Genomic DNA, 13,452 nt, shown 5'->3' with positions numbered 1-13,452 from the left:
CAGCTGTTGCTAATCACATTTATTAAGACTCATTAGGAACGACTGAGAAGAGATTTATTAGTAAAAATGTAATATAATTGTTTTTCATGGCTGTAAAATCAGCATTTTGTAAATATATAATGATACTTTGCTGACTTTTGTCCTCTGAATTCTGACTTTAATTATTTCTGACTTTAACCTCAGAATTAATTAAGTCATAATTCTGAGAAAAAAAGTAATAATTCTGCGATTAAAGTCAGAATTAAAGTCAGAATTCTGAAAAAAGAGGTTTGCATGTAATTCTGACTTCTGACTTAATTCTCAGAATTCTACCGTACACTGTAGCTCTTCACCTTTAAAGTGATCATTAACACCTGTGTTTTCAATGCTACTGCTATTTTACTATTTTATGTCAAATTGGCTATTGTGAAAAGGGCCTACAAAGACGTTAAGTAAACAGCCCCTATTCAATGCAATGTGCCTGTAATTTAATGGCAGTGGAAGAAGTAGCACATTCCTTTGGCATGTCTCCAGCACCATTATGCACTCATGTGTTTTGTATGTTTCAAAACCCTACACCCTTCCCCCACGCCACAGAAAATAAACACTTTGAAGCTGACCTTTGCCCCTTCATTTTATCTCTGAAAAAAACGGCTGTGAGTAGATTAGACTTTGGGGATCTAAATTCACTCCATTAGTGACAACACATGCAAGCTCATGCAATCACACTGACACAGCAATTTAGATTTTTATCAGATAGTACACAGAGAGCAAAGGGACGGTGGATGGGAGATCATTGTCTGTCAACTTGGACTGAAATGCCTGCAGATCTAAGACTACACCTGCCCAGACAACCATAAAATAAAAAATAAAGGAAAGAAGTTGTATTATTTATCTTCAATAATTGAAATAAATTGCAAATTACTTTTTTTATTCAGAGCGTTGGAAATAAAATCCATCATTATGATAAAAAGAATTTGTTACATGTTTTCCTCTAATAATAGGATTAAGGGGGATAAGGGATTTACTGTATATCCTTAATATAACACATGTACATTACAACATCCAGTGGTTGTGTACAAATAGGGATTACACATAAAAACACATACAAACCAAGCAGCATTTAGGGGGTGAAATAGCTGTTGTTGCTAAATAGTTTGAATTGATGGACAGTAAGGTTTGGGAATTCCTATATGGTATTTATTGTTTGCCTTATAGGTAAAGAGGTATTAGTCAATCAAATGTAAATACTGCATGACTCATTGAGGGGACATATGGTGTATATCACTGAAAACATAATTATTTATTCAGTCCACATGTCAACCAACATACAGCACATTTTCCGTTTTAATACATGACTTGTGTGTTCAGCCCATTTAGCTTATTCTGTAATACAGCCATACTCCAGTTTTCCATGCAGTCCTCAGATACCCAAAATATAGTTTGTTCACTTCACTACGCCAAGTAAACACAGATGGTCCCTTCTTTATCATGCTTCTCTCCAGACATCTTCTTATCTTCTTGGTCATCATGAACAAATTGCTGGAGGCTGTTTTTTTTTTTTCAAGGTCCAGTAAGCATACTCCGATAGAAAAACTGTAATGTTATACTCAGTCCTTATGGCCAAATTCATGCACAATGTGTGGTGCACTATTATTTCCATCTGCGAAACTGGAAAGGTTATCCAAGTTATCCAGTCCTCCGTTTCATTGGACTACATATATTTCCTGCACACCACAGTTCAACGCTGCATCATTTCCCCTTTAAACTGAGCCTCCGGTGTAAAGTGAGGACACCCAGGAGTCTGGAAATCTATGAGTTCACCAGAATCATGGAACACACATTCATAAATGCTACTCGGTTAAAAATCAATCAATCAATCAATCAAATAAGGGAGCCAATCCCAGTTTTTTATCTTCACAGGGTGAAATGAAGGGTACACCGTGGACAGGTCACCAGTCCATCGCAGGGCCATTGCACATCATCACTCTCACACTCACACTTATGGTCAATCCACATTTTTTTTGGACAGTGGGAGGAAGCCAGAGAACCCAAAGAGACTGTTGTTAAGTCTGAACAGTGGAAGGTAACTTTTTACATCTTTGTTTTAATATAATTGCATTGCTACATGCAGTTCTTCTCAAAAATGACAGTTTTCTGTCAACACTCTTATGCCACAGTCATATCTCACTCGTCCCTATCGTCACACGTCCTGCAAACATTTTATCTCTGGTAATGCTGCATTCTGAGATGTCAACCATTTTGATGGTCATTTTGGGCTCTTCGGCAGGGAAACAGACCCGACACGAACAACAAAAGCCCAGTCTGTGGAGGTGCAGGAGCTTGTGCCATGCGGTGCGCCTGAAGATGAAATATATGAAAGGGTTGTACATGGTGGCACTCTTAGCAAAGAGGCAGGGAAGCAGAGCGATGAAGGGATCCAAGTGGTCCTGCTCCTGATAGTGAAACATGCTCCAGAAACTGACGACCACATACGGTGTCCAGGCAGTGAGGAAGCCTAAGGTGATCGACACGGCCATCTGAAACGAGAAGTCACGATGAGAGACCAGTGTTAACATCTGGACATGCAGTCAGCAAGATTAGTTGGCTGATCTCGTAACAAGGTAATGGTGCATAACTTTTTAACTATAAACAAATGTCTGTTACATTCAAATCGTTGTCAAGTGAGTTCTACTGCTTAAAAAAACTCAGTCAATTTGACGGGATACCTTCTCGCCTCTGTGCTGCCTCTGTATACACACCACTGCTCCCTCATTTGGGTCTGATAGTATCGCTTGACACAGCTCATTTTCAGATGAAGAACACAGCGTGCAAATCATATGTTGTTTACACGTTTCTGTTCACAAGGACTAAGCAGAGGCAGAATAATTTAATCACCATCAAAACTTACACACTGCAGCTTTAATTTAAAGTTTTAAATCATATTAACTCAGCCTCCTGATATCAAATGTTTCTGCTTTACTATTTTTTTATGGGGAATGATTAGGTGGGAAACAATAGCTCTCAGACTACAAGAAAATGAGCCATTTGATTTGACAAAAGAATAACATTTGAAAATAGAAAGAAATAGGTAACAAATGTGTATTATTTTTATTATTATTATATTATTATTATTATTATTGTTGTTGTTATGATTATTATTGTTATTATTATGATTATTATTAGTAATAATATTGTCAAATCAATATTTGAAGTAAGAAAAAGAAAAAAAAAGGGACATGTAGTTAAACACATGAGACAGATAATGGGGTGGGCAATGCTTGATAAACTGTAATACAATAACACAAGGGGACAATGATCATGTTGTTATCAGAATGCTGTGATCAGTCAGGTGAGGAGATGTGCAGCAGACACACACATTGTTGTGCGACTGACAGGTACATGGTTCTGACTTAAACCTGAAAGACCTTTTACTGTGTGAGGCAATCAATGTTTCCATGGCTACACTGGAAGGATCAAACCGGTTATTTTAAGAAAGGTGTCCATATGATGGGATCAACAGCCAGTTTGCGTTTGACTGAAGACAAGCAAAATAATTGTTGATGAACAGCGGGGAGAGTTTTATTTGTTTTCCTATTAAAAGAACAATATGGAGAGGCTTCATTAGATAGTCAGTCACTTTCAATTAAGAAACCTGGCAAGCGATGAAGCATCCATCGCCATCAATCACGGTTAGGAGAGCCAGTCCGAGGGAAAGTGAAAACTCTTTTCATCTTTCATCAAAAGTGTTCTGTGCAGTTCTTTGATGTTTTTTTTGATTTGTTTTTTAAGACAAAATAACTGATGTAATAAGAGTAATGCCTATTTTCTTTGACAGCGGTTTAAAAGCAGTTTCTTTTTTTTGTCACACACCAAAGAAACCCCCACGACTGCCCTCACTGGTTAGCTGTTCGGTTCAAATCACTGCAGTTTGACCACAAGCAAGAGGAAGTCTCACCTACAGTGGTTTAGAAAGTCCCAAATAAACATTAATTGCAAAAGATGTGATAGAATCAGACCTGTCAGTGACCAAAGATAACTCCCTCTGTATCATAAAACTATAAACTTACAAGGGACTTTATTGCATTTTATTGAAAGGTCACAGACTGAGAGTAGCTTGTGCTCTGTGGTGCTGCAAATGTACATAGTACTTTTTTCTATCACACAAATTCACGCACTGCAGCCTCAGCTACCTGCCACAATTGTTGGTGCTTTGCTCGGAAACACATTGGACGAAGCATTTTAAATAACCGCTAGCTGACCCATTGATACAAGAAGATAAAGAAAAAACAAACACACAGACATACAGAAGCCTGACTAAACATAATCATCAATGTTTGATAGAATCAAGTACTAAAAAAACAAAACAACACTTACAAAATCAATTTTGCATCAACCCTCTCAATTATTCTGCGGCGTCTTCAGCCCTGCACTTACAAACACGCATCCTTTTAATTCAGTTTTCATGATAAACATCCAACAAACTGAAGGAAATGTCACCTGTTTGCCACTCTCATGAATATGCACACACATGGTCACAGACCTAATGTATGTATGGTGGTTTAAGTGTACGCCTTTCCAACACTTTAAAATGGAGTGTGAGCATTGCATGTGAATTAGCAGATTAGAACCAAAGGAAACTCAACACACACGCACAATCCCCATTGTCTTTATTTACAATAAATATGGGCTCCTAATTATCCTCATTGCTGTAACAATGTGTTTTTAATTTGTATACTTGTACTTTTTGGGCTATATTTAGAAATGCTTAATTCTATAAACTGAAATCACTTGTCCCCTGAATTAAAGGTGCAGTGTGCACTTAAAATAACCTGAACATTTCAGGAATTAGCCTATGTGTTGTTTTGTTTAAATGTCTTTGAGAAGTCTTGTTGATTCTTGTTTTAGTTTTTTTTGAAAGTGCACTTTACTAAACATATTGGCTGAAGTTGCTCATTGTTGTATAGCTGTGTTCCTCCGCTGTGTCAATGTGGTGACGTCACATTGACTTCGACTTTATTGACAGATAAATTGACCTTAAAAATACTGCAGCTCCTCTGTCACAGATTTGGCCGGAGCCCAGGATGTTCACATGCGGCTGTCATGAGCCACATGTGAACTTGGGGTCCAGTTATGGTCATGTGTGTCTCTGTAACAATTGTTTTTTTTTTAACTATTTCTTTCAACTCAAACATTTTCAAAATCAAAAGTCAGGTATAAAGCTGTTATTAACCTATGTGACTGCAACAAATAAAATGTAAATAAAGCAGCACAATTAGGTTGCATCTCCACGACAAAAAAACTACCTAGTTAACGTGGGCGGAGTCATCACTGCACGTCTGAGTGAAACTACGTACGAGTGACAAGTGACTTTACACCAGACTCCTGTAGTTGTTGGAGATTAACCCACATTTTTAGGATTGTTAAGTAGCTTTAACTGATCTACAATTCGGCACTGTTTGGCTTGATTTATGTCCACATGTCTCCGGAGCACAGACTCCTACTGGTACCAGGTACTATGCTAGTGGTGTGGCATGGCGAGGCGAGGCGAGGCAAGGCGAGGTCTGCCCAAACAAAAATATCAATTTTTCAGCTGGAACTTCAATATTTACTAAAACCCCTGTGACAAAATAAAGCTTAATGGTAACTTGCAGTGTGACCAAAGAGGATTAGTAGAAGGTATGGAGAGACATTAAAGTAGGTGAGTGCAACCAGTGACGAGCAGTAACTCAATAAGGAGAGCACCGGTTAGTGCTTTGTTGCCTAGTAACATTGGATTCCGTGGCTACAGTTAGTAAGAAGGTAATGATTTTATGTGCTTTTGAACTTTCACTTGGTTTATTTTGCTGTGAAGTGGCAACAATTACATAGCGTAGGTCAATGTTGTTATGTCTATGTTATGTTATTATCTGGGGAAAACCTCCTATTGTCTCCAGGGTGCGGTCTGACTGTCTTACATGGGTCTGGAATATGCTTGCTTATAGGCCTGGTTGCCTGAAGATGTGCTTTAATCTAATAACTGTAACTCAAAGAACATGAAACAGAACCTGGCTCAAATGAACTGACATTTCCCACTTCTACTTTAGTAAAATGTCTTTCATTAAAAGAAAGTGTTTTCTTCAGTACTCTTATTTTACATTTCACAAATAAGCTTGTGCACGATCAGTAAAAGTAAAACAAAACTACAGTGTCAGCATTAATACTTACAAAGGTGATTTTCTTCTCGATGTTGCCGTATTGAAAGTCGTTGTGCTGGATGGATTTGTAGACTCTGTGCAGCTTCCAGGCAATGCCAAAATAGGTGAAGACAATGACCAGACTGGGCAGGAATGTGCAGAAAATGGACATAGCTATGATGAAGGTGAAGTGGTTCAGAGACTTCCCGTAGCCGGTCCAGGCTATCGAGCAGGCAAATCCAAATGGCTCTGGGCCATAACTGCCCCAGCCGAACAGAGGCAGCAAAGCCCACAGGACGGCGTACAGCCAGATCCCAGTGATCACAACGCAGACAGTTCGCCTCTGGAACCTGAGCCCTAGAGACAGATTTGAAATTCACTTTAGTGTATGAACTGTATTGGCTTTGCACGCTGGCTTGTTTTGTTACACATCATTTGCCCAATTTTGCATTAACCTTTAAAGAATGGAAGCAGCAATGTAGGAGTCCACATTGTTCTTAATTCTTAAGACAGGCATTGCCATTAGGATCTTAATTAAATCACAATAACACCAAAGCTAAGCACACATCAGTGAGGCACAGTTGGGAGGATGGAAGTTGCAGCTACAACACAGGGTGTTGTAATGAGCTTAATGAGCAGTGGCAACTGTATTTTTGTGCAACCTACTACAGTAAGTATATTATTTAATGTTTTGTCTTCTTTTTTTTTTACATCGAGTGCCATTATTTTTAAACCTCACACGTTCTGTCATCTACTGGTGTCATCTATGTGATGCAAAAGCCAATTGTGTGATCAATAATCATTCAGTCAATATAAACTAGCATGGTATTTGAAAAGATAAGAAAGCTATAGGTAATATTTCTTTTGGTTTGGAATAATTGAAAGGCTTTATTGCCAAGCTGATATCCAGCTTCAGATTTGATTGGGTGGATATATTATTAATCCTAAAGGGAATTTAGGAAACTTACATCGGAGTTAAAACCCTGGGACATTTGTCAAGATTGATTGTTGTCTTACAATAAGGATTTATAAATGTCATATGGTATTTAACCGCTCCCTTAGATATTATTTGAGATTACATTACCTGTCTCAGGTGGACTTCCTGTTACCAGGAACCTGATCATCCCCATCACAGCCAGAGTCATGATGCTGGTTAAACTGAAGATCATACCCATCAGGCCGTAGTAGAGGCAAGAGGCATCACCACCAATCCAGGCATGGTTAAAAGCTGAGGCAATGGACAGAGGATACATGCTGAGGGCCATGCCCATGTCTGTTAATGCTAAGTTTACTGTCAGCAGCTCCGGAGCTTTGAGTGAAGTGAGGCGATGGGCTGCACTGGCCAGGACTGCTGCATTCCCCACGATAGACAGGACGGCTGCAGGAAATAATAAGAATATAGACTGGAGAAACGGCATAAAACAAAATCAATATTGTACTGTCTCTGTGAGGGGATCAATGTGCCTTCATTCAGGGGGGGGGGGGTGAGCGGCCAGGTTTCAGTCCTTCAGTCCAGACCAATCTCAATAATCTCTAAATAAAATGGGTTTTAAGGAGGTGGTCAAAGGTCAATGACCACTTTCAAAACTAAGGCTTCTCTATCACAAAAACACCAGTCACATACAGTTAGATATATTATAAAGACATGCAGTTACAGATATATACTGAAGATCTATCTATAAATGCTAGAATTCAGAAATAGTTGTGATTACAGCAGCATGATATCATGTAATCAAATTTGTCCTCAAGGTATAGGAGAGAAAGGAATAAATGATTAGCTGGATGAAATATTAGAGTGTAACCTTATATTAGAATTAGAATTAAGACCCAGGATACAACTGGATTACATTTATCATAATAATAAATACATATAATTCATCTGACTGAACATATACACAGTGCCATTGTGCAATAACACGAAAAGCATGTCATTCTGAGATTACTGTATAATGTTTAGTTGCATCGTGACTGTTTCCTCTTCAATTGTTTTTTGTTTTATTTTTGTCTTTGTATTGTTATTATCTTACTGTTAATGAGCATTATTTTATGTATAATTCAACTTTGTATTTTTGTTTTCTATCTGTTTTTTGGTTGTGATGGTTATGCAGTGGTAGACAGTAACTTAACAAACAACTTTGACAGGTATCCTCACTGACACCTCACCTTTTCTGTCACAATTTGTCCTCAATCAAAATGTACACATGACCCTCTCTTGAACTCATGCTGAATAGCAACATATCTAATAAAGACGCCCTTTTTATTCATTTCTTTTTTTCCCTGTGAGGACGCCACAGGCCTCATAAAACTGGTTCATGGGCTAGGTTCAGTCCAGGGGCTGTATGTTGCCCATGAGTGACTTATACCTTCATTAAATGAGACACTTGCAGCTGTGTTTCATTGTACGTGGCTGTTGATAGAATGTGTTTTCTGCAATAAAATCTAAAATCACACGATGGCAGCCTGTGGTGATGAGTTCAGATCAGTCAGAATTGGAAATGAACTGAAATTCAGACATGGCTGTGCCTGCCGTCATCTGCTCTTTGAATATATATGGACAGAGAAGCACCTTGGTTTACTTTGCTGTAGGCAACAGCAGCACCGTGACACTGAACCCCTTTAGGACTTGTGACAGCTTTTTGCTTTTCTCCTGACCTCAGTCCCTCTAGGTTTCTCTTTGCCCTCAGGATTATTTCTCTCACCATGCTTCATTAACTGCAGAGCTCCAGACAACGTACAGAAGCTGGCTGCTCGTGAGATGCTGAGGCTGGCAGCACCAATAATTGTACATGTTCTACTCTGTACTGGTTAGTCAATGCTACCAAAGACACATTTATCACACAATCTATGCATAACTTGTGTTAAGATAGCCTGTTGTATGACGGCATTCAGCATTTTTGTGATCCAAAAACATTTTGGGGCCGATAATGAGATTCTGAATGTATAGTTGTGTAGTGGACTTACCTCTCTCCCTCCCTTAAATTATTTTCATCACTGTGAGGCAAAGTGCTTATAATGCATGGGATTCAAAAAATATGTAGAGAGATTGGAAAATTAATTATAGCATTTAAGTAATCGTCAATTCCATTACGGAGATTGGTTGAGGTGTTCCGTGTTAAACCTTTAATAACCCTCCCTCATGTAAGTGTATGCAAATGTGATGAATTCAACATGCAGTATTGTCCTGTAATGTGTTTTAGATGTGAATAGGCAAGTCAGGTGTTGTCTCCATCTGGTTCTCATGGAATTTTCTCTCCCATGAAGCAACCTTGATATGTCATGACCTCCAACATGAGAATAAATCCAATCATCACTGGCATGAATACGTGATATGTCCATGATGGTTTACAAAAAGATGTTTGTTGAAAATGCCTTGAGTAGAATAATTTTTTTGTTATGAAATTCACAGCCGATATGTTAAGATCCTAGGAGAGTTTTGCGTCCATCGCTATTATATAAAAAAAAAACACAGTGACAGTTGTATTGTAGAATATAGTGGGAATGGTGCAGATAACAAATGCAATGACAGCCTTGGACTGTCACATTTCAGGAAGTGAGTGTAATCTCAGACAACCTGGACCTTGCAGTGTCACATCTCTATTCATTGAAGTCTGTAACTCCATTTTCTGCATTAGCATTTCCTTTTATCATCCCTTCCTTCCAGCAGCTGATCGCCACGCAAGAATAATAGCAAATGCATTAATTGTAATAACAATATTGCACAAACACACATGCTTGTCATTTATTTATCTGCCTTTTTTTTAATTAAAATGTAAATTCTGCACGCATTTAGGCTTATCCAGTAACAAATTCATCATACTTTAATTTCAACTGACATTAATTTATTTTAAAAATGGTGGTTTGTATTGAAAGTACTGTCCAAGTATCAGTAGTATCACATTTTTTGCAGTAGCATTGTAACAGACAACATGTATACTATGAATATTTGCAATGTTTATGTTGTTAGGGTAATCCCAGATGCCTCCGGTAGGTGGAGCACACGGCGTCTGAGCAGATTGAACTACTTAAAAAACACACACACAACGTGCGGACTTCATCCAAACAAACATAACATGCTCCCTTTAGATTTTTTTCAGGCAGCCGTTTAAATACGTTGTGTCACTTGTTAAACAGACTTTTAGCATGTTTTCATCGAGGCCTTTTCTAGAGCAGACATGTTGACGAGCAGGAAAAGCACAGGTGAGGGTGATTAACTGATGAGACAACAAAACGGTCGACCTTGCTTCATTAATATGATTATTTACAGGTGTGCTCTCCAGATATTATAACGGCATATCCTGACAGAGACCCACTATGACGCATTTAGAAATGTGAGGTAAGTTTTAAAATAAGAAACGTCCTTTATTAGTCCCACAATGAGCAAAGACAGGAAAGGTAAGTGTAATAAACAGGGATAACATGCTTTCTCCTATCTATGCATGTTCACTAAAAGATATCCACTATTCATATTATAATAACAAATATAATATGCAGTCAGTAACCAATGAGGTGAATATTTACAGTGTAAAACAGGATTACACTTGATATTGAAATATTGTACAGTGAGTTCTATATTGCACAAAGGGGTGTTAAATTTATATGTAATGCTTTCAATTTGAAAGAAGCCTATTCATTTTGGTTGGACAGTAATTCCAGAGTAACTCGATTATTGGCACCTCAGAATAACACCGTGTCTGTGTTTGCTGATGTTAAACTGATGTTTTCCCTCCACCCCAAGTTTAGATTTCATGTTATGTCATTTCATTTCACAGTGCATGTTTTTGTATAATTACTGTGCACTTTTTGAATTGTGGTCTAAACAGAAGGAAACCATGTCCATGTCCTGGTATAACTGCGGCGCATGAAACATATATACATAAAAATTAAATGTGAAAGTAGTCGGAAAAAAAAAAGAAATTAAGAAGTTCATTTCCTGTACATTTAGAAGTTTGAAGTTTGATATATGGTTACAGGATACAAGCTTTTTATGTAGGTGCTGGTTGTGCATGAATGTAATGGCAATAATGATTGGTTAGTTGCAAATAGCAAACCAGGAAAAAATGCTTTTGAAGGCAATAATCAGCACCTTTTCTTGCAATGAAGGTAGATAAAATGCCATTATAGGGTGATGTGGCACTTAATACAAATGGTAGGCAACCACCTGTAGTGTTTGTAATTTGCAGTATAAATTGCTGCCATGCTCGCACTGCAACAAGGTAAGTTGCAGTAGCCAAATGTAGCTTTATTTTTCCAGGGCTACATAATGAAATTATGACAATCATTTGTATTTTGTGTGCAACAGGGTCTTATCGTCAGTGACAGTTAATCCATATTCCACCACAGATCCCTCAAAGGTGGACTGATGCTTGAACTGTGCCACCAGTGCCATTTGCGTCACAAGAAAAGCGAGGGAAGTTGTGGAGTGATTCAGAAGACACAAAGAGACTCCAGCAGCTGCAGAACTGAAGTGATGGAGCGTCCCTTTGAGGTACACACACACAAGTACACACACCACACTAGAACAATGGTTATATAACCCAAAGTCTTGCACAGTCAACTTATATGTCGTTAATTGTTTTGGCTTTGACCATATTTAGGAATTGTGACTTCCATAAACATGAAAAAGCCTATATACTTCCTCCCGTCTGAACTCTGCTATCAGTCACAATATATCTCCAACATCTTGATGATGATGGGTTAGGGTTGAAAGGTGTATCGTGTTTTTCAATGCAGCCATATCCCGGTTTGTTGTTGGTTTTGTCAAGTCACGAGCAGGGACCACACTATCAAATAGATTTATTTAGGAATAAATAAGGACAACATAGGCTTGATTAGTTTTTGTGTGGGGGTAACCTTCCCCTGATCCCGGCTAGCAAACCCCCTATCTAAGGAAAATGATAGAGAAAAGGGGAAAGACAGAAATAGGGGGGATATATAGACAGAGGGGGAATGATTGCGGTGTGGTCCTGCTCCTGAACCTCAGATAAATAATCTCCATATAAATGGAATGCATGCTCATTGTCGTGTCAAACAAGTGGATAATGAGAATAAACAAGTGAGTGTTTATGTATAAAACAAAATGTTTAATGTTCTGTCTACAGAAACCAGGACAGTTTTGCATGTTAAACACTGAGTGATAGGACAACAACAATGATTACAGTTAATAATTATTTCAATATAAATGGGCTCTCTGTATTTATACAGCCCCTTTCCTGTCAAGATACCCATTCACTCATACATCTACGCAGTGCATTGACATGCAGGACTTTATCTAACTTACCCATTCACACCCTTCAGCACAACCATCAGGAGCAGCTTAGGGTGAAGTGTCTTGCCCAGGGACACATGCACATATGTAGACTAGTGGAGCCAGTAATCAAACCCCCCACTGATCCACGGCCTCCTACAATTTTCTTTAGCAGCAATATAAAAACAACTTCCATATGTATCGCCATAATGATAATACCTTATGCAAACAAACTATAAAGCTATAACACATGTATACTTGCTGTGAATGTTTTAGCTTAGATATATAGAATAATTGAAAGAAAATATAAAGCAAATTAAAGAAGACCCAAACAAGCTGAAATTAACTGATATCATAACATCTTAAATAATATATATATTTTTTAAGTTTCCTTTTTCAGGATCCTAAAATAAATCTATTAAAGCTCACAAACAATTAGGACTTAACAAGCAATGTACTCACCTATTATTACCAGATACATCCCGGCCCAAAAATCAACAGTAGGTGACAGTTTGGACACGTATTTATCATCCATTGTTGTCCAGTCAGTGGTGAACATGGGCACAAATCGGTTGAAGTAAAAAGGAAAACAAATAACATTCGACGTTTTAAAATTGAGTCCTATTGTGTTTTTAAAGGACTGAGCATATTGTTGGCTTTCTCATCATATTCTGTGTATTGTGATGTCGCATCTGACACAGAACCTCCCAGTAGTCCTTCTACCCTGCTATATAAACAAGCCACACACACACACACAAACATGCATTAATTCCCACACACACGCACACATTTATTCCCACACACACACACACACAGAGTGAGAGATTGTAATTAACAACAACGACCTCATGACTCAAATGCTCACACAGCCAAGTTCGTTCCAATATAATAACACAAAATGATGTTGGCTCCAGTGGAGTCGATACAATCCACTGAGTCAATACTCTTGTATAAAGTAGCATAATTAGAGATGGTACCTTTTTCCTATCTCCTTCGTTACTTAATGTGTCTTACGGCAAATCTTTATTATCATTATTATTATTATTATTATTA

At 38.1% G+C, this 13,452-nt stretch overlaps 1 protein-coding gene across 1 annotated transcript; it reads right to left on the bottom strand.

Moving 5' to 3' along the window:
- Positions 1-1,567: 1,567 nt before the first annotated feature.
- opn8a (opsin 8, group member a) lies at positions 1,568-13,072 on the bottom strand. Its single transcript, XM_058614028.1, has 4 exons — positions 12,862-13,072; positions 7,240-7,533; positions 6,187-6,512; positions 1,568-2,519 (listed from the first exon to the last, which is right to left on the bottom strand). Exons 1-4 carry the CDS (start codon positions 12,956-12,958, stop codon positions 2,160-2,162), a joined length of 1,077 nt encoding a protein of 358 aa, XP_058470011.1. The 5' UTR covers positions 12,959-13,072; the 3' UTR covers positions 1,568-2,159.
- Between the last annotated feature and the right edge of the window lie 380 nt (positions 13,073-13,452).

This window comes from Solea solea, chromosome 17, assembly GCF_958295425.1.
Source record: "Solea solea chromosome 17, fSolSol10.1, whole genome shotgun sequence".
Lineage (NCBI taxonomy): Eukaryota > Metazoa > Chordata > Actinopteri > Pleuronectiformes > Soleidae > Solea > Solea solea.
This window is presented reverse-complemented; position numbering and strand designations above follow the sequence as displayed.

Bases quoted from the DNA above. Each gene is read 5' to 3' on its own strand.
- opn8a (XM_058614028.1), bottom strand. From the start codon at position 12,958: ATGTTCACCACTGACTGGACAACAATGGATGATAAATACGTGTCCAAA. The intron at 6,513-7,239 runs GTAATGTAATCT...ATCTGTCTCTAG, and splicing joins AGGAAGTCCACCTGAGACAG to GGCTCAGGTTCCAGAGGCGA. The intron at 2,520-6,186 runs GTAAGTATTAAT...TTCTCGTTTCAG, and splicing joins TCGAGAAGAAAATCACCTTT to ATGGCCGTGTCGATCACCTT.